The 22,269-nt window shown below is 41.0% G+C and overlaps 1 protein-coding gene across 2 annotated transcripts; it reads right to left on the bottom strand.

The window, feature by feature from the left end:
• Positions 1-1,754: 1,754 nt before the first annotated feature.
• On the bottom strand, positions 1,755-21,911 carry HERPUD2 (HERPUD family member 2). 2 transcript variants are annotated; one of them, XM_079786572.1, is made up of 9 exons: positions 21,553-21,910; positions 20,939-21,344; positions 12,712-12,789; positions 9,691-9,804; positions 6,620-6,774; positions 6,151-6,273; positions 3,854-4,177; positions 3,067-3,181; positions 1,755-2,609 (listed from the first exon to the last, which is right to left on the bottom strand). In XM_079786572.1, the coding sequence occupies exons 2-9, from the start codon at positions 21,083-21,085 to the stop codon at positions 2,448-2,450; spliced, it is 1,218 nt and encodes a 405-aa protein (XP_079642698.1). In that variant the 5' UTR covers positions 21,086-21,344; positions 21,553-21,910; the 3' UTR covers positions 1,755-2,447. The 2 variants fall into 2 exon arrangements, with proteins under 2 accessions (XP_079642698.1, XP_079642699.1); XM_079786573.1 differs by lacking the exon at positions 12,712-12,789 and having other exon boundaries at positions 21,553-21,911.
• Positions 21,912-22,269: the final 358 nt, after the last annotated feature.

Raw genomic sequence — 22,269 nt, 5'->3', positions numbered from 1 at the left:
GCTGATAAATGACTCAGTAAGTGTGAAGGAGTTCGAAGCAAAAAGCACAGCTAAAGTGTGAAGTCCTGGGGCTGGAAGGAGAGTGCTGGGTCGGGAGACCAGCCTCACTGCAACAGGTGGGTTAAGGGGAGCACAGACAGAAAGGGGCAAGGGCCCTGCCTCTCAGGGCTGTGTAAGCCTGATCTTGCCTCTAGGAACAACGGGATGACACTGAATGACTCTGCAACTTTAAAACCTGATATGTCCTGGATGGGCTATATACGATTTTACACCTCCTATAGCTTCACCAGCACTATTACCTTACAATGTGATAGTTTTAACTCGTAAACATTACTTTTTTTCAGGGTTATTGCCATGCTATCTGTTATGTACTTAATGTTTATGACCCCCACCCCCCAAATCTAACCCCCAATGTGACAGTATTAGGAGGTGAGCTCTTTGGGAGTTAGTGGGGCAGGAGGTGGAGCCCTCATGAATAGGATAGTGCCCTTATAAGAGACAGGAGAGACCTTGCTTCACCTCTGTGCAAACAAGGAAGAGGGCCTTCACCAGACACCAAATCTGTCTGCACCTTGATCTTGGACTTCCAGCCTCAAGAAATACTATCCTATATAATAAAAGGCTAATATGCAAATCGACCAAACGGTGGAACGGGTCGCTATGATGTGCACTGACCACCAGGGGCAGACACTCAACGCAGGAGCTGCCCCCTGGTGGTCAGTGCGCTCCCACAGGGGAAGTGCCGCTCAGCCAGAAGCTGGACTCACAGCTGGCAGTGATGGGAGCCTCTCCCGCCTCTGCGGCAGCACTAAGGATGTCCAACTGAAGGCTTAGGCCCACTCCCCACAGCCTAAGCCTTCAGTCGGACATCCCGAGGGCTTCCAGACTGTGAGAGGGCACAGGCCGGGCTGAGGGACCCCCCACCCAGTACACAAATTTCGTGCACCAGGCCTCTAGTTAGAAATAAATGTTTACTGTTTAAGCCGCCCAGTCTATGATAAATTGTTACAGCAGTCTAAACTGACTAAGAGAGTATGCTTGTCCATTTCTTACTGGGGTACTATCCTTTTTAAAGAAGTTTTTTCTTACTGAATTACCTATTACCTTTTCTTTAATCTTCTTTTCCTAATTGTTTGGCTTTTAATTATGTCCGTCAAAAGAATATATACATAGCAACCTTTTTTTTAGAAATAAAGTTATTTTCTCACCCCAGTATTATATAGGTATCGTCTATATTTCCTATTTGTATTTTTATGGTTCAGCTGCTCATATTCAATCGTGATGTCTTGATTGACATCTATGAACAGAAACCTAATTTTACTTTTCAAAAAGTAAACCAGTTATCCCTTGAAATGTCACCATTATCATTATGAGTAAACAACCTAGAGAATAATTCATGGATGTTTCTTAACCTTCCATTTTGTTCTAACATTAACTGTGTAATACATTTCCTGTGAGATAAAGTTTGCCCATGAAAGTCCTCCTAGCCTCATTTGTTCAATTTTAATTAGCTTCCCTGTAAGAAACTTACTCCTTTCATCTGAAATACTAAATTGGCTCACACAGGGTTTGTGTTTTTTTTAGAGCTACTGAGGTTTTGGCACCTGAGAACTAGACATCCATCTGGAATGGAACAGGCGAAAATGACTTTGAAGACTTCAGCAACCCTTCCCAACAACTACTTACATTTATATCAAGTTTTGCACCTACTGTGTACATTACTGAAGAGGTTAAACAAATATCCCCTAAGACAGTTTAACATAATTGACCTTTTATTTTAAAAAATTACAGGGAATGATTTCAGGCATATCTTATTTTATAAAAGTACTGCTTATATCAAACATTTTTTATCACTATTAATTCCATTGAAGAGCTGCCTTTTTTTTAAGGTACTAATTCCAATTGATGGGACACTTACCCTTAAATAGAAAAGTTTCCATTATTTATTCAAATGTCAAAATTAAGATCATTGAGAAGTTTATTGCTTTATGGCTGGGCAAGATGCTACTAGCACATTTTAGGTAAATAATCTTTTTTAAAACTATGAAGTCATTCTGTTTAAAACTTTTAGGATAACTCAGAAAATAGGTAATATTTATTCAAATTATACACTGGGGCTGGGCTATTATAACACTTATATGTGAAGCAGCTCTTTAAAGAAATAAGATGCACATATAGGCCTGTCTGATTTAATACACATAATTGTAATTAATAAAACCTGGAAGACAAATGTTGTTGCACTATGTTGTTAGGATTTTTCTTTTTAAATCACACATTTAGTAGTTCACTTGTGCTTAAACTATTCATATGCATGAAAAGCTTAAAGAAAAAAACACCTCTGTACATGATGATGAAAAGGAAGTAATAAATTTTTTTGAAATTGCACTGTTATTTAAGTCACGTTCCTAAAGCCAGACCTTCCTTTGCAGCTGGCAGAGTTTTCAGATTTAATTGGCGACCTGGGGAGGCCCCTCTGGTATTAGTGAAGTGAAGAAGCTGGTGATGAAGGCCCAAGCGGACGCCATGAGTCCAGGCCTGTGGAGTGCACTGCCGTCTTCGCCTGCCTCTTCTCCATGCTCGTCTTCAAGCCCATCATCCATGAGACGCTCCTTCCAAACAAAACAAGAAATGTACTCCTAAGTGAGTGAGCAGCTAGCACACACGCATGCCAAAAAAGGAGAGTTAAGTACTCCCCTACAGGAGGAAGGAACGTGAGATAGAAAACGGTACACAGCTGGTCATTAGAAATCTTTGTTAAATCCAAAATTGATAAATTCCTTGGTGTTTGAGTTCAAAGGGACAACTGCCAATTTAATACAATAAATTCTCACCATGTGCATAATTTTCTTTCTAGGCTATTTTAAGGAAGAAAAATATTAGTTCTTCCCACTTAATTCTAATATGACTAAGTTCTTCCAGATGAAACCACGCAGCTTATACGTTAACTTTTCTTCATGTGCTATTCCTCGAATACTTATGGAACACCCAAGACTATTTTATCATGTTGCCTCATACATCACTGAGGACACATCCACACTGAGGGCATACAAAACCTCATTAGCATACCATTTCTTCAAGTTCTAGGTTGTCTGCATTCTGCCCAGGATTAACTTCAGCATTATTGTTGGGAGCCTGCTGCTGACCTCCTTCTTGCCTAAAAGGAAACCATCCAGCTTGGTGTCTGTTTGGTAAAATAAAGAAAATAAGTCACAGCTGTTTTTATTTATAAAACTATGAAACATTAGTGTCCTACAAGAGAAAAATGATTAGAACTATATTAAATGAAAGGACCATATCGCCTACTTTAGGCTGAGAACTACCCCTCAAAGCAATGAGAGCAAAACAGAAATCAATTTAAGGCAAAAAGTCTATCATAAGCTTAATTGGCTCTATACTAGATATTAAGACATGTCAGGAGTCATAAAACCTTTTTGTTATTTTTTAAAATGAAATTCAACTAGATAATTTGCTTGCCTCTTATGGCAAGGCAAAGTTAGTCTACTTATGAAGGAAAAAATCTGACCTGTACCTAAAGGACTTACTATTAGTAACTATAATTAAAAAGAACATCCTTGTACAGGAATGAATCATATACTTCCACCAGTTCTAAATATTGTTAATAGCAAAATTAATAATTTTTATAAATGACAATGAAGGAAAAATTTGCTTCTAGACAATTCTGATAAATGTTCTCACTCAACATAACCTGGTCTGCTTCTGATGCCCGACCTACGAAACCCGACATTCGTATTTCCTCATCTGACATTCCCAACAGACGACCATATGCCAGATTGTGTGATCAGTTCAGAAAGTCGTCAAAAGGAACTACAGAAAGGTAGCGAACGTCACTCACAGATAAACCAGTAGCATGGCTCCCATGACCATGACAAAGCGACTAAAAGAGGAATAGAAGTACACAATGCTCAGCAGGATGGCGGCTCGTGAGAACGTATACATCCAGTCTAGCCAGTCTCGATTGAAGTCTTCTTCGTTTAGCACCGGACCGCCCTGGGCATTCATCTGAACATTCTCATTCATGGGCCGATTTTCTCGGGCCACTAAGTTAGGAGCTGGTGGGGGTTCTTCTCCAGGAAGTCGTGCCAAATTTAGAGGCTGTGAAGGCGCAGGCTGGGCGGGAGTGGCATCTGATGTGGCCTGAGCTGAAACTGCAGCTTGACTGGAAGAGTCACCAAAGTAAATATTGAAAAGGGAAGAACGTGATCACACTATATATTTTTTCAAAGCGTCCTGGATAAGCCATATGTATTTTTCATAAACCTGATATGGACTATCACTAGCCCTGCCCCCCATTTTTTAGGTAAGCACACATTTTAGTGGAAAGTGGGACCAAGATTGTGGAGTAGCTCAGGGAAGGATGCTCTCAGCCTGGTTTGGGGGATGGAGGGGAGATAAGATCAGCCACGTGAATCACTCTTTTCTCCTTTGCACTAAATACTTTATAAGGTAACAACCAAATCTCTTTCCAATCTCTTCACTAATGACCTTTTGTCACTCTACATAGTACCCCACCACCTCCCCCTCAGACCCAGGTTTTGAAGGACTGGTCTAAAAAATGCACATTGGTCATGATAAATGTGTCCAATGTCAGTGATAAATGATTTGTATTAGCATTTTAAGATATTAACCCTTCAACCTCAATCCTGACTTTTGGGAACTCTATCTGGGGACTACTGGTAGAGGTCCTTTGTTAACTTGTAAAGAATTGTGGTTCTCAAGTTTGCTTATAATTTAATTGCTGGAAAATCAGGAAAATTTTCCTATAATATGCTCCGAGTAAAATAATATATATAGAATTTAAATTATCAAGCCTAGGGGGTAAGTTGTAGAAGATGGCCATGAATTGATAAATGCTAAAATTGGGTGATAGACACATAGTGTTCATTTTATGTTCTATCTTTTTATATGATCTTCTAGTATAATTTGATATCTCCAATTTTGTTCTTTCTCAAGATTGCTGAGACTATTCAGGGTCTTTTGTGGTTCCATGTAGATTTTTGGAATATTTGTTCTAGTTCTAGAATAAATTGGTATGTTGATAGAAACTGCATTGAATCTTTAGATTGCTTTGAGTAGTATGGACATTTAAATGATGTTAATTCTTCCTATCCATGAACATGGTGTATTAGAGGCCCAGTGCACGGATTCGTGCACTGGTGGGGGGCATGGCCTGCGGGGATCAGTCTGCTGTGGGAGCGCCGCTCATCCTGGTCAGCCAAGTGGCACTCCCACTATGGGAGCACACTGACTACCAGGGGACAGATCCTGTGTTGAACGTCTGCGCCCTGGTGGTCAGTGAGTGTCATAGCACCTGGTCAACCAGTCGTTCTGTCATTCAGTCACTGGGCTTTTGTATATATATATAGATGCTTCCACTTGCTTGTATTTTCTTCAATTTCTTTCTTCAGTGTCTTGTAATTTTCTGAGTACAGGTCTTTTACATCCTTGGTATTTTATTCCTTTTTGAAGCAATTGTGAATGGGACTATTTCCTTAGTTTCCCTTACTGATAGTTCACTATTGGTGTATAAAAATGCAACTGAGCGCTAGCTGGTTTGGCTCAATGGATAGGGTGTCAGCCTGCGGACTAAAGTGTCTCAGGTTCGATTACGGCCAAGGGCATATGCCTGGGTTGCGGGCTCAATCCCCAGTAGGGGGTATGCAGGAGGCAGCCAATCAATGATTCTCTCTCATCATTGATGTTTCTATCTCTCTCCTTCTCCCTTCCTCTCTAAAATCAATAAAATGTATTTTAAAATAATAATAATAATAATAATAATAATAATAAATAAAAATGCAACTGATTTCTGGATATTTATTTTGTATCCTACTATTTTACTGAATTCACTTATCAGTTCTAGTAGAATAAATCCAACTTGATCATTATTTTTAATGTATTGCTGGATTCGGTTTGCTAATATTTTCTTGAGGATTTTAGCATCTATGTTCATCAGGGATACAGCCAATTGATTTTTTAAATAAGTATCTGCTGAGATGTCTGTGAACTCCTTATAATAATTTTTACAAGTTAATGTAATACATCAGTAAATGTAATCCCAAATTAAGTTACTTAGGATAAAAGCAGAAAATAAAAGCAAATAACACAGTGAGTGAAGATTCTGAAATCACTTACTATTGCATATAATACTGATGAGCATACATCTGCTGCCACCACAGCACCTGCAGCGGGCTGAAGGCGGGGTACACTGGGAATCCGGCTGGAGCAGCTTGTCCGGGAAGCTGGTGGTCTACATTTCTGCCATAAAGAGATAAAGAAATGTCTTTGAATGCTCTGGAATTGAAAGCATTTCTCTAAATTTTCATTTCTGAACTACAAGTCATCCTACTGAATCAGAACCTGCATCTACACAAGATCCCCAGGTAATTAGCACAAACCTTAAAAACTGCAAAACACAGCCCTAGATGATTCTGATACATGAGCAGCTTTCAACAGCACTGCTCTACTTCACCCTCTAATTCTCAAAATATGCACTTAGGTAATGGAATAACTTCAAATGCACTCTGATTACAGCAGAGGGCTACCATGAAAGTCAGGAGAAACAGATTTCGAAGAGGCCCACGGCTACCAGGAATTCACTCACCCTTGCATTACGTATGGGAACTGATGACTCTGTGCGGGGTCGGTCTGTGCTTGGGGAAGGGAACGCTGCCTCAGTCCTTCTGAGGAAGAACTGACAGCTAACGGCAAGGTTTCTTGACTGGATGATGGAGTTGTTGATCCTGACTGATCTGAACTCTACAAACAGAAATGTAACTATTTTTTCAGGAAGATTTAATTCATTACAATCATGAGGTTATAGACACAGTGCTAAAAATGTATTGATGAAATCCCTCTGCAAACAGTGAATTTTAGGAATTTACTCATTTGAATCTTGTGCCCAGCATAAGAAGAAGATACTTTAATTCTGATGAGACTAAAGAGTTCAGAAAAATCAAAATTTCTTAATTACACAACAGTTCATTTATCAACTAGAAAAGGCTAAGTAGTGAAGTAATTGTATACAAAGAGCATACAAAATTGTGAGGATTAAATTACATGAAAAGTTCTTTTCATGATGCCTAAAACATAGCAAGTGCTCAATAATGGTACCAATTCCTGTCCATTTCCTATGTGCCAGGGACTGTATAACGTGCTGTTAGTAACACACAGTTTTAAAATTATGAGGAACGTGCTAGAAATCAGAAGATCTAGAATCTGGTGTTATCTCTGACGTTAGCAAGGAACATGACCTTAACATTTTACTTAGCCTCCGAGTCTCAGCTTCCCTACAAAAATAAGATTGAACTAGATTTTCAAGATTCCTTTCAGTTCTCAACTTGTGTTAAAGATACCAAAAATATTGTTTTTAAAAATATGAACGAGGTATCAATCAGGGTTTTAAAATTCTCATGCTCCAATGATGTCAGTAACTCACCAGACTCTACAGCCTTAAACAATATAACGCCTTGAAGACTGCCCAATTTCTTAGTATTTGAAAATAATTTATCATGTCCTATGTAAATGTGAAACACAATTATATTTTATATAAATTATAGCTCTTCCATTTAAAATACCTGGGTACAATATAATTTGAACATCCTTCCAGGTTTGCTAACACTGCCTTCCTATTGACAGGATGTCTTTTTAGCGTATGTTCCCGTCCTACGTCCTGCCATGTAAAAGGTCCCAAGAACACTGGTCTTTTGCAAAACTAACACAAGCTTTCTTTAAGATGTTATTCCACACAAAATAGATACCAACTATCTCACTAGGGACTCTGATTCTTAGGGACATCACTCGGAAAGGCTTCTTTTTTTGACAAGATTTCTCATTAAATGAACCATAAAAAGGTGGTTAATTAAAGTTAATAGGAGAAAGGCCTAGCCATTTGGCAGCCCCGCCTTATTTCTTTAGAACGCAGGCTTTCTGACCTTATTAGATAACTCTCTCATGATTAGATTTTTAAGACAATTTCAAATCCTACTGAAATTTCTTAGTCATAAAACATTAAGGGGAATTCAACTTAATTTTCCTTTGACACATTTCAGATTTTCATACTACACCTTGAAAACTGAACATATATATATATATATACTAATGACAGGAAATCATGGCTCAGGAACCACCGGACAAGTCAGAGGATTCTAAAACTAAACGAAACCAACACAACTGTGCCCAAAGACTACAACACAGAACTTCACGCCACTGCCGATGCCTGTCCCTTCTGGTGCAAGGTGGGAAACAGATCCAGGCCCTTAGGTTTATTGGCAAAACATACTTCAGTTTAATATAAGCTAAATTCCCACAACTGGTACTAGAGAATACTTACCATTGAGGACATATAATTAAATACAGCAACTGGAGGATCTAGAATCAGAGGTCCTCAAACTTTTTAAACAGGGGGCCAGTTCACTGTCCCTCAGACCGTTGGAGGGCCGGACTATAGTTTAAAAAAAGAACTATGAACAAATTCCTATGCACACTGCACATATCTTATTTTGAAGTAAAACAAAACAAAACAGCAAAAACACCCGCATGTGGCCCGCGGGCTGTAGTTTGAGGACGCCTGATCTAGATCTTAAAGGAGCATTTAACTAGCATCTACTGGAAGATCTTTCATCTAGTTATCACCTCTGCCACTCAGCCCCTTCCTTACAGTTTCGGCTCAATTCTTGACAAGAAGGAAAGTATACTTAGCAGTATAAAAGTCTCTGCCCAGAAAGTTTAAAGCAAGCTTCCACTCATCCAATCCTTTTCGCTCACCTTCAAAGCTTTTATGGGAAACCAAAAATAACTTAAGGTAAAAGGATTTGGGGCAGTGTCTTTAGTACTTATAGAGAATGCCTAAGTTGAAATGTTTAAGATAAATTTCCCAAACAATTTTAGGTAAATGAAAAACTAAGGTAGGAGAAATGAATACCCAAGTCTGAAAGAGCTGAGTAGGTTAAGTAATTTTTCCTCCTACAGTTGGAATATATGCCCAAATCTAGTCATTTTTTTAAAAAGTAAAATTCTTGCCCCAGACGGTGTGGCTCAGTTGGTGGGGCATTATCCTGTGCACCGAAAGGTTGCTGGTTCAATTCCCCGTCAGGGCACATGCCCAGGTTGCAGCTCGACCTCCAGTAGGGGGTGTGCAGGAGGCAACTGATCAATGTTTTGTTCACACATAGATGTTTTTCTCTCTCTCTCTCTCTCTCTCTCTCTCTCTCTCTCTCTCTCTCTCTCTTCCCCTTCCTCTAAAAATCAAAAAATAAATATTTAAAAATTAAATAAAATTCTTGACCAAGCAATCTACTTCAAGAGGACTTAGCATATTTAAAACTGAAATAATTTAAACCACCTTGAATAAAATATACTATATTCAACACCTTATTTCTGAAATTTTCCTGGCCTTAGAGTTTATATTATGTAAGAGATCATAATTCTGTTTTCTTAGTATTTTAGTAGTTAAACTCCTGACTATTACATTACTGATCTGCATACAGGGGAACAGCCTTCAAGGGATAACACTGTATAATGGACTCCTAAAAACAAAGTTTAAATCCCTAACTCAAAACACCATCTCACAACCCACAAGCTCCAACTGATCTGTTTTTTGTTTTTTTCACTTAATTTTTAGAGGCAAAAGAAATATAATGAGAAATCATCATTTACTCCTCCCAAATGACTCACAGAATTGCTACTAGATGCCAACGCTTCGCGACCTTCCCGACGACTGCTGGACTGTGGAGAGCTGGGAGGAGTCCGGGAAGTACACACTAGGTGGACCATGTGATACTCGTCTTGCTGAAAGTAAAGAAGGTCACACTGAAAGGGTCGCACTGGAAATGCACAGTCAAAATGTCAATAGCAGCTAAGCTGAAATGCTTGACTCAAAACTTAAGTTCCTTTCTGGCATAGCCATTTATTAGTAAGAAATTGTTGTCATTTGAAGGTAAATTTACCATTTTAGAATTTGGAGCCCTTTTGAATTCTACATTTTCTCCATGGCTGGAAAATGGTCTAAACACTCAGTAATTGCTATATGAAAAAATGATTACTTTGTACACAAAGGAGTCTTGAAGCAAACAGTGCTGTAAAGCTGTGCCATGCAACCTATTATTTCAATATAAAAACATCTAGCACCTTAATATCGGAACGGCAATAGTTGCTGAAGCTTAGCCCTGCAAACTTTGAGAAATAAAAATATTTCCATTACTTAGATTTTGCAGCTATAATAAAGAAACTCAAATAATTTCACCATAATCTCATTTGCCTTAATTTTAGCAAGGGGATGTATAGTTGTTTATTTAGTCAAAAACTGGTTTTATCTATAATACTTATATTTAAGTAAAAGCATACGTTTGAACTATATTCTATAAATATTCCATGTGTTTCCATAAACCTATAATTATGAAGAAAAATTCTAAAAATAATTAGGAATGACATTTTAGCTTAGCGATTACATGAGTATATTTATACTTAGGCATGAAGCAAGTAAATAAGATGGAGAAAGGAAAGAGAATAAAGAAGGGCAGAGAAGAACACAGGATAGCTCAGCAACTTATAAAAAGAAAAGAAAAAACGAAGTATGATAAAGGAAAGGGGCAGAAAGACAAGGAAGATGCCCAGTTGTGAGAAAGAAAAACAAAGTTACTGGAAACTAAGCATTTATCCACTGCCTACCATAAATCTAGAATTGTGCTTAATTCTGAGGGGAATACCAGAAAGGTAAGAGTCAGCCCCTCCCCCGAAGAGGCTCATGACACTGTTAAGAGATCAGACTAGCGCATTAGAGCACAGTTAGAGAACTATATAAAACAGTCTTTCGCACAGAACTGAGAAGCACAAACTACAAGCTCTCAGGAGTTTAAAGAAAGAAGTTAATGGGGATTACTAGTAGAATGCTAAGAAGAGGAACTTCCAGAAATAGTCTGACATGAGATGTGCCTAGTACGGTAGACAGAAGGCACTCCTGATCTACAATGTCCCCTCAGAACACAGAATATTAAAAAGCATTCAAGTGTAAGATGTTTACCCTTAGGAACCTAGTTTCAAAGGTAATACTAACTGAATTAACTATAGCATTTGTTCACCTTTTGGGAATGTTCCTATAAAACATTTTATAACTAAGCAGGTAAAGCTAATGGCAGCATTTAATTGAAAAAAGAAGTGGTTCACCGACTAACAAAAAGAGTTCAAAGATCTATTCATAATGTAAACATGTTATTCAAAATGTTTTATATAAGGGGCCATCCGTCCTTCCACTGAAACATTTTTATTTTAAGTGTTCTGGTCAGAAACCATTTCTGGCACAAGAACCTTTTTAAAAAACATTCCAATGCAAACTAGCTATCTTTGGGTTAAAATAATAAAATAAATCTCTACTTTAAAGAGTACACAGCAGCAATGTTTTTAAGCATAAAAACATAGAGAAAATGAACAGGTGAGGCACAGAGGATTTTTAGGCAGTGAAACTATTCTGTACAGGACTATAATGGTGAATACATGTCATTATACATTTGTCCAAACCCACAGAATGTACACCAAGAGGGAACCCTAATGTAAAACATAGGCTTTGGGTGATAATGATGTGTCAATAATGTAGGTTCATCAACTGTAACCAATGTTCCACTCTAATATGGAATGTTGTTAAGTGGGGGAGCCTGTGCATGTGGAGGAGGGACGGGGGTAAAAGTGAAATCTCTGTACTTTCCACTCAATTTTGCTATGAACCTAAAACTGTCTAAAAAAAATAGTCCATTAAAAAGAGAGAGAGAGAAAAACCTGCTGCAAATTCCACTATTTTTGAGAGAGAAAGAAGTTATTAAACCACCTTGGCAAGTTGAAACTACCTAGTTAAAATGAAAATGACAGCAAGAATTCACACTGGCAGAGTGAGAATGTCAACTATTGAACAGGAGGAATATACTGGTAAAAGATTTCTTAGTTTCCCTGGTGATCATAAACAAAAGGAGAGGATGCAGATTTCCTAAATTGGTCCCGAACAACATTAAGAGTTAAGTCAAAGACCTAAGGCAAAATATCAAAGCTATAAATTCACAAACAAAATGTAGCATCACAAATGCAGAGAGGTTATAAAAGTATAAATTCAACAAATAAACATGAATTAAAAGTTGCCATTAAAAAAAAACAACACAAAAAACCACAGTATTCCAGCTGATTATCAAAAAGCTACACTGAAAAAAAAAAAAAGCTATACTGAAATATATTTTAGCTCTAAGCACCAGCCTTCAAGGTTGCTAACTGATGGACCAATTGGGCTTCCTTCTATTTCTTGCCCTGAAATTAAACTCCTAACCCAAGCAACCTGCATTAAAATGCATTCCGGTTTGGTCAAAGGGGAGACAGGCAAGGAGACGGTCCTCAGTGAAAACCCTGCACCACCCCTTGAACTCTCCACTCCTGCACTACTGGTAAGTTATAGAGTTTCCTGCACAAAATGCCAATCACCTGAACACAATATGTAATCCTAGTCAGCTATCAGATAGATATACAAAACTGCTACCTAAACTAACTGGAATCTATCATTGTTTTTTATTTTCTAGCTCATGTTTACATGTTATGCTACCCAAAGGGCCGATTTTAAGTATCTGAAAACTGAACTGGTTGGATATCGATAAAATTTCAGAACAAATCTCCTCTCACACTCTGATTGTGTCTGGTATCGAGTAGTGGTAGAAATCTGCTTACTTTTCTGAGAATGTCTTTCAGCTGCAGATGATCGGGAAGCAGTCTGCCCGAATACACCAATCTCTGATCCTTCGTCAACTAAGAAATGGGACAAAGAAAATAATTCAACTTTTTCTAATTACACAAAATAAAGGTTGGGAATAACATGCCTAAATATGGGTAAAGTAAACTCCCTTTAGGCACAAATAAGCAGAAAACTGACATATTTTAAGAATTTTGTTTCTTCAAATTCCACTTAAGACATTAAGAGCTCAGCAAATGGTAGCATATTTATTGTAGATATAATAAAATACAATTACCAAATTTCCTAATGACATTAACAAACAAAATATGCCATTAGCAAACTTACTTATATGCTTTATCCTACTATATACAACCTCAAAACAAGAATAACAGTATCAGATTAAGTTAACCATGTCTTGTGGCTTTCTTCTGTCCTTACATGTATCCCACTAGAAATACATAGATGAAATACTATTTCAAAATGACTTGGTATAATTCCTCTTGCAGTTATGTCAACATCCTGACATTAAATTATAAAATTATTATGTTGCCATTTAAGGATTACTTTTTTCTATTTAATTTTTTAAATTATATGGCAACAGAGTAAAAATTATAGAATGAGATGTGTTCAGAGAGGTTTAGTTTCTGTCCCTATTCCCTCCCTAATTTTTTAAAGTATGCTTTTATTTACTTCAGAGAGAGGAAGGGAAAAGGGGAGAGAGATAGAAACATCCATTTTGAATTGCCCTTCCACTATTTCTTTTTAACAACACAACAAATCTGAATATAAGCAAGTATTTCCCTTCTTTTCTCACATAAAAGCTAGTACACTCTACCTAATATTTTGTGCCTTGTCCTCCCACTTAATATAACCTGGAGATTATGCCTCAGCAGTATTAGGATGTCTTCCCCATTCTTCTTGACAGTCCGTAATATTCCATTATATAGAAACTAGAGGCCCGGTACATGAAATTCATGCACTTGGGGGGCGGGGGGTCCTTCAGCCCGGCCTGCGCTCTCTCGCAGTCTGGGAGCCCCACGATTGATCGCCCTGCAGAGGGAGGCCCTACCCATCACTGCCAGCTAGGTAGCCTGGGCCTCCCTCTTTGGGGCAATCATGGGGCAATGGTGGGACCCCCCGACCAACTGCATCACACCCACCTTGGCAGCGGCAGTCAGTGCTGGGTCGCCGCGGCACCCGCAACCCAGGAGGGACCGAGAGGTCAGCAGTTCAGCCAGCTCGCCAGTCCTCACCCACCCGAGCCTGCTGTGCGCTCAGCCTGGCGTTCGGTCGTCCGTTCAGTAGTTTTGGACGTTATGGACCCTGGCTCTTTATACATTAGGATGCTACCATTTACTAATGGATATGTGAGTAGTTCCAGGCTTGTGTTATTACTCACAGTGTCCTTCTTTCAGACTATTCTATTTATTTCTGTACTCCCTCAGAGTATCCTGCAACATGGAGATCCCTAGTGGTCTTCATAAGAGCAACGTGGTGGACAAACTTAGTTGGGATGAATATGAGAGAAAAGGAGAGGAGTGCAGTTAGAAACATCTTTTAAAAGTGTAAATCAGCCCTGTCTCTCGGCTGGATTCCCACCACACTGGATTTAAAGCTAATTCCTACCATCGCCAGACAGTCCCAGCAGATCTGGTTTCTGTCTCTCTCCGACCTCCTCTGATGGTCTTCTTTCCTCCTCACTCACTGGCCAAACTAGCATGCACTTAGCTCTCCAATATGCTAAGCTCCTTCCTGACTCAGACACCCACCTGCATATTCTTTCCCAGCTCTTGCATGGCCATCTACATGACCAAGCTGATGGTGGTCCGAATAGGCAGAGAGAGAACTACACCACTCCAAATACACAGCTGCTTAACCAGCTGGCCCCAAAACTCTGCCACCCACTAAACAGACACTCTAAAAAAACAAGGTGAGGAAAGCTCACCGGCTAGTAAAAAATGCAAAATTAATACTAAACTGGGGAAAGATTTTTCTCTTTCTAAAAGAGTTACACATTATTATCTAAAGTGTCTGACTTTTCAACATTTAACCAGATACCAAAAACAGATAAAATACTATGCATCCCTAATGCATATTAAATATTCACAAGAGTCTGGTAGTTGAGTTTTACAAAGCCAGCAATACTTTATATTTCTAGAAGCCACCTAGTTGGTATCAAAAGTTTAAAGTTTTCATGTGAAGAACTAAATGAGCCTCTCATAATTATGCATGGCTTTAAAAAAGCATGTCCTTAGTATGTCCAACTTCAAAATAATCCAATAGCTCAGTAAAAGCAATCTACAACTTATATGTTAGTTCAAAGAACAATGTCCCGAGTCCTCTGAAAGTAGGAACTGTTAACATTTCAGTACTTGCATACAGCTGTCACAAGTGCCAAATAGCTTTGAAGAGCTGGTTCCCAAGACATGCACAAAACATCATTTCTGTGGGAATGAGTTCTGCGAATCTGTACTGGAACATATCTCCCACTCCCACTAGATCAGCCCACCTAAAGCCCCAGGAAATTCACAAACACTATAAATGGAAGCACAGTTTACCCAAACTGTCTCCAAACCTTATCTCCTTGCAACAACTATAAGCAACACCAGCACACAGAGCTTACAGAAGAATTTCCTCTAGAACTCCACAGGGACATTCCCTGCGTAGCTGTTTCCACTCACAGGCCATGCACAAACCAGGTATAGATACAACAGGACTGCCAGAGTACATGCCTGCTGTGGTTCACACGAACAAGCAGGAATGGGAGAAGATAGGGCAAAGCAATGTGCTTTGAGGTCTTAAGAGAGTATATCCCTCTATCTTCCCCATCATTTATCAAAATCAGCAGAAGTAACCATACACTGAGTTGAGATGCATTAGAACAGTATTAAGGTTATGTAACCCATTCATCTGTAGCCGTTAAATGACAAGCCAGCTAAACACATAGACCTCTTTTAACAGTTCAATTTGCAAGCATACAACTGAGGTGGCCAAGTCCCTAAAACTCAAATTCTACTACATAGAATTCTATGAACTTGGGCAAAAAAAAAAAAAAGCTAATAATAAAACCTAACATCATAAGGTATCTCTAAGGAATAAATGTGATAAAACAGATAAAGTGCTCCACAGAATGTCTGGTACACATGGTAACCACTTAGTAAATGGCAGTTAACATAGTTAGTTAACTATTATTTAGTTACACAACTATAATAGTTAAATAAAAGCATCTGAGACCATCAAATGAGTACTTATTGCCCTGGCCGGTGTGGCTCGGTTGGTTGAGCATTGTCCCCTGCATCAAAACGTTGCAGTTCGAATCCAGGCAGGGTACATGCCCAGGTTTTGGGCTTGATCCCCAGTAGGGGCTTGAAGGAGGCAGCCAATCTCTGTTCTGCTCTCACACTGATGTTTCTTTCTTCCCCCTCCCTTTCCCTCTCTCTAAAAATCAATTAAAAATATGTTTTTAATAAAACCTTTAAAAATTAGTATGCATTTATTATGTAAAGGAGAGAAACATAAACTGAAGTTCTGGAAAAATCCTATTTTAAAAAGCACTGATGCATGATTAAACAAACGTGTACTGTTATTTTTTCCCAAAAAGATATTAGGAAAAGGCTACAAAGGAATTACATAAAACCAATTTTAACCCACATTCATTCAAAACTTAACTTTTCATCAGCCTTCACATGCAATTTAATAAAGTTTTAAACATATGAACTATATTGCCCTAGATGGTTTTGCTCAATGGGTAGAGCGTCTGCCTGCGGACTGAAGGGTCCCAGGTTTGATTCCAGCCAAGGGCACATGCCTGGGTTGCAGGCTTGATCCCCAGTGGGGGACGTGCAGGAGGCAGCTGATCAATGATTTTCTCTCATCATTAATGTTTCTATTTCTCTCTCCCTCTCCCTTCCTCTCTAAAATCAATAAAATATTTTTTAAAAATATGAACTATACTATGTGACATGAAACCCTCTTAAATGTATGTACTAAAATTTTATAATTGTCTTATAAATTTTTTTTAACATGTATAGATTACAGCCCCTTTGAATCAGTTTGGAGGTGGTTAAGCAGATAATATTTTTACATGACCTGCCTAAATAAGATAATGGGGAATTACAAAATTAAGAGACATAACCTCAAATTATATTACACAAGCTATTTTCACTGATAATGAAAGTCAGATGTCCATCTCAATTATAGGCAATTTGGTTCTGAAATAGAACTTACACAGCTGGTTCTATTCCTGTTTTCTTTATTTCTAACAGAATCTCAGAGTGGAGGAACAATTTGAAAACCAGCACAAACCTCCCTAGCTGAGCAGGAGCTGGAAGGCCTGAGTAAAGAAACTGACTGCTTTGACAGTAGAAGCACCAAGACACAGGAAACCTACCCCGTACTGAGGGACATGTTCGACAGGCATCTGACCTCAACACTGACCAATGGAAAGCCAGGCAGACAAGCTCCAGGAAGGTTTGCATTCAAAACCGAATTCACTGTGAGTCAGGTCCATCTCAGTAATTACGTATGTATGAGAAGAGTAAAAAAATGAGAGAGAGAACGAGAAAGGTGCCTAATGGATTTAGAGATTCTTATTTTTCAAGTTTTCTCCAGCACATTGCATTCTACTGGATAACATGAAGTTCAACCGTTCTGATATTTACACCTCTAAGAAGTGTCAGCCACGTAAAAGTCTGAAACTACAAGTAAAAGGGGTCTTCTTCACAGCAGCTCCACCCCTTAGTAGCAAAGACCAACATTTCAGGATCTCAAAACCTAAAGTCCTGAAGCGATGACAAATGTCTGGTTAGAATATTATCTACATATACTATCCACATGAATTGGTACACTTCCCAGTTCTAAACCAATAATCAATACCATTCAAAGTTCAGCAAAACTCCAGAGTTCAATTCCACATCTGAGGTTTTTAATAATGACGTTGTAAACTTTTGCATAAATATGGCGACTGCCTTACTTCCTACCAGGAAAGAAAAACACCTTCCCGTGTGGCCATTATGGACCCATAACCTTTGTACACAGTACTATCACACCGAGTAATGAAGTGTATAAAGAACTCAGAAGCAGTGCAACAGGAGCTCGGAGAGAAGAGGCTTTTATAAAGCTCTCACCTGGTATGCTTAAAACTGTTACCAACCCTAAGAAAAAGGTCCCTGTGAACGAACCTCTTCTTAAAACAGCTACGCATTCCCTTCCCCTGGACCCGCGTGACTGTTCCTTCCCTGTGCTCCGGCCACACTCAGTACATCCCTCTCGGTAACACCATTTCCATAGTATTAGTTCTTTTCTTTCATCTCTGTATCCCCCCACCCCCACCCACTAGACCTCAGCTTCATAAGAGAAAGGGACTCTTAACATCCCCTTCATTCTTGGCATACAGACATTCAAATGCCGTGTCAATAAAATCCAAATTAAAGTAAATAAATGAAGCCCAAGAAAGTGTGCTTGGGTGGGGTAGTTTATCTATTGTGGGTTTATTGAATTTAAAATATCCATGTGGAGATTATCTATGATTAAGTCAAGTCAATATCTGTTATTAAAACTAGAATTTTAAGATTTTATACACTGTTGCTGAATCCCATTAATAGCATGTAGACACATGACCTACCTCTGTAGAGATCCTAAGAGGAACAACTTCAAGCATCCATTCTTACCCCTCCATCAGCTTCCATTTATTTTCCTATAGGCCACCGCCCACAGGGACCAAGGCCTTCCACCTACCCGGAAACCATCACACCCAGCAAAGAGCAGTGCTGACCAGAGCCCTCCACTTTCCTACCTCCTTCTGGGGGACAAGTGCTTCTACAAGGCACTGGAACCCCACTCTGCTTCCAAGTCCACCCACCCCGCAGGCAGATGTGCACAGAACCAGGCACAAAAATGACCTCTGTTCAACACCAACACGGAATCGATGTGAAGTCATCACTGTGGGTGGTCCTAAGAACCTAAACTTCCTGTGTAATGTATTAAGTTGTCATGTAACATTGCTTATGTTGCAAAATGTTCTCTGTTCTAACAGCCTGACAAAGAAAACTTTAGGAAGTCCACCTCCTAGACCAGTGGTTCTCAACTAATGCCATGACCCTTTAATACAGTTTCTCATGTTGTGGTGACCCCCAACCATAAAATTATTTTCGTTGCTACTTCATAACTGTAATTTTGCTACTGTTATGAATTGTAATGTAATTACAGTTATGAAGTAGCAATGAAAATAACTTTATGGTTGGGGGTCACCACAACATGAGGAACTGTATTAAAGGGTCGCGGCATTAGAAAGGTTGAGAACCACTGTCCTAGACTGAGGACTACCTATGGCTTTGGGGAATTATTAAACAGCTGGTCTGTTTAACCACGGTGAAACTTCAAATTCTCACGTGATAATGAAGTTAGACTGTAAGCCTGTCAAATCCAATCACCATACAAAGTTTTCAGTGAAGTTCTATGAAAATAAACACCTGCGACCTGCCCCAAGGCCCACCCACTCTCATTAACCTAGAAATAACCTTCAGATAATGCAATTCAGTTGGCGAAAACTTGCTGGAGGAGGATAAATGTCGGGTTTGTCACAAAATTAGGTAGTCAGGCAAATACTAGGTTGCATATTTTGTGTACAGCCTGCAAGAGTCTCCGGTGTGTCCAGGCAGCAGGCAGATAAGGAGGGCGGGGTGTGAGAAGTTGGTAACTGCTCTGTCTCCAGCAGCTGGCCCACCCAGGTGAGCACAGACAGCCTGCACAGATGCATGCTGGGAGGGGTGCAGGTAAGGCAGACCCGCTTCACATTCCTCACTTAGTCTTTACAAAAGAGAAAGTTTTAGGAAAGTAAGAACTCTTGGTCTATCAGAGTGCAAACCAAGTTCCTTTTGACTTGGTTTAATCATATACTATAAAGCACTTCACTTAAGTACATACTTGAGAGTATGTACTGGAACATGTATTACTTAGGAACGGTATTCAGATTATGTCATGAGCAGTACTATGGAAGTCTATGACTTTAAATTGACTGTTCTGAAAAGCTATTTTCCACTTCAAAATTGTGCAAAAACGAATCACATACAATAGGAAATCTTTTGTAAAGCGTACGTTTTTAAAACAAATTGTTATCCCTTGTGTAAACTTTAACTTTCATACAAAGATTTGAATAAATGAGAGTTCCAGCTAGTTTGTTCCAAGTCCTTAACTTCCTCTGGGTTTTTATTTCCTGTACTAAAAATATTTGTATCACAAGGTGCTGACAAACACAGCAAATGCCAACTGAGGATTGTTTTTCTAAACCTCCCATTCTTGCAATAACCGCAGGATTTCTGTAATTATTTCAGAAATCTAAACTAACTAAACTTACTACTGTAACACCGAAACAGTCCTAATTCATCAACATCTGACTATAGATCACATGCCTTCTTTACTTATCAAGACTTCTTAATTACCAACCATGTCCTTTCAAACCTACCTTTGGGGACAGACGGAGCTGTAGTCTGTATTTTACTTATTATCTTTGCAATACCCAGATATGATTCAGAATGGAAAACACTGCCACTCTGACTTACAGTGGCCATATGAAAGGAATAAAAAGAGGCACCAAATGGTGGAGGGGGTGGAAGGATTGTTCTCTTCTAAATTAGTGAAATGTCTGCGTCCTGGTACAGGGGAAACATGAGGGAGGGAGGGGCCGAGGAATGTGAATCTAAAACTCATACTTCTTTGCTCCTTAGAAGATATATACTAATCTTCAACATGTAATTTTTATAGGGGTACATACTTATTTCCAAGAAAAAACTCTGCTCTTCAACAATGGTGAGCAACTGACTGGGCCGGTGTTGAAAGTAAAGAGGAATTTTTAGTCTAATAAGCAATAGCAGCTTTAATAAGAATTGTAGTGCTTCTTTACCTTTTTTTTTTTTTTTAAAGAATGCAATCTGTCATCCCATCTTAGGTTGATGATTTCTAGTCCAAGGAAAATGGTCTTTTTTTATGCCTGCCTGCAATCCGTATGTCCCTTGATATTTCTGTCAACTCTTACTAATTAACTGAACCTCCTAAGCAAGATATTAATGATGGCTCGGACACTCAAGAGACGCACACACCTTCGGAACGCAGACTTCCCAGTCTCCCAGCCTGACTCCAGGGGGTTGGGGGGGAGCAAGGAGAAGGTGAGCCCCGGGCACGAGAGGCGGCGGCCCGGGCCGCGGCGCCCAGCTGTCAGACACTTACTGGTTTGCTAGGGTACACGTTAGAGAGATGCGTTTTTAGTTTCCCCACGGTCCAGTGCAAGAAGCAGCTAATGGTCTGGTCACTGTATTTCTGATTCGGTGCTTTAATGATGAGGGTCACGGGCATCTCCATCCCACTCTGCTCCATGGTGCCCCCAACGCCGAAGAGTCCAGAGGAGCAGCCGTTCAGAGCGCAAAGGAGCCGGTGCGGCCGGGATGGGGGCGGAAGCTGGTGGGTCTTAATATTCCGTGTCCAAGTCAGTCACTAGTGCACCGGGCGATACAAAGGCCATTGCCGGGACCGAGGAGGACGGGCGGTGGCGGCGGCGGCGGGGTCTGGGGGCCGGGCCGCGGGTGCAGCGTTCCCCGCCAGGTCCGGGCTCCGCTAGGCTCCGCCGGACTCGGGACTGCGGAGGGGGCGGGGGAGAGAGGAAGAAAGCTGTGAGGAGGGAGGGAGGGAGGAGGGAGGGGTGGGGGCGCCACGGCCCGAGTCGCCGCCCCGGCCCCGCCGCGACCCCAGAGCTGAAACGCAACAAGGCCCCCTACGCGACGGCCCCGCCTCGCGGGCTGGAGAGAGGCCGGGCTCCGGGCGGCCGGCCGGCCGGGCAGAGATACCTGAGAGACGGTCGCGGGGCCCGCCACCGCCGCCCTCCGCGCCCGGGCAGGGCCGCCGGCCGCACAGTCGGGCCGGGCGTCCTCCGCCGCGGCCGCTCCCTTCCTGCTGCTCTGCGCGGCCGCGGCCAGCGGGTCTCGCGAGGCGGCGCGGGCGCGGAGGGAGGAGGTGGCCGAAGGGCGCGGCCGGGGTCCGGCGCCGCGGGACAGGGCGGGAGCGGGGAGCGGAGAGCGACCTGGGCGGCCGGCGAGGGCCAGGCGCGGCCGGGCGGCGGCAGGTGGCAGGAGGGCGGGGACTGGAGCCGAGGCGCCGCCGCCCGCGCACCCGTTTTGTTGTTGTTGGGAGCCAGGTTCGGGCCCTTTAAGCCGGAAGCCGCAGGCCGGAAGTGCGTCACGCGCGGCTCTCCCGACGCCCCGCCCGCCGGACCCGCCGACCACCCGCGCCGGGTTCCCCCAGGACAGCCGGGGCGCGCTTCCTGGCCACCCCTGCGCCGTTGGGGCGCGTGGAGCCCGCCGGGCCTCACCACTAGCTTAGCGGGCGTTAGCGTGTCCCGGGTAGACCACACCCCGAAGATTTGGGACGGGTTCCTCCACCCTCAGCGTTGTCTCTGGAAAAGTCTGATGTTAAATCAGGCTTCTGCTCAAAATGTCTAGCGTCGACTGTCTGCAAAGCAGGGTTCCCGCAGCCCTGGCGGAGAGACCGTGGGGTACCATTGCATA

Source organism: Cnephaeus nilssonii, assembly GCF_951640355.1.
Source record: "Cnephaeus nilssonii genome assembly, chromosome: 12".
Lineage (NCBI taxonomy): Eukaryota > Metazoa > Chordata > Mammalia > Chiroptera > Vespertilionidae > Cnephaeus > Cnephaeus nilssonii.
The sequence above is the reverse complement of the archived record's forward strand: the minus strand, read 5'-3'. Positions and strand labels throughout refer to the sequence as shown.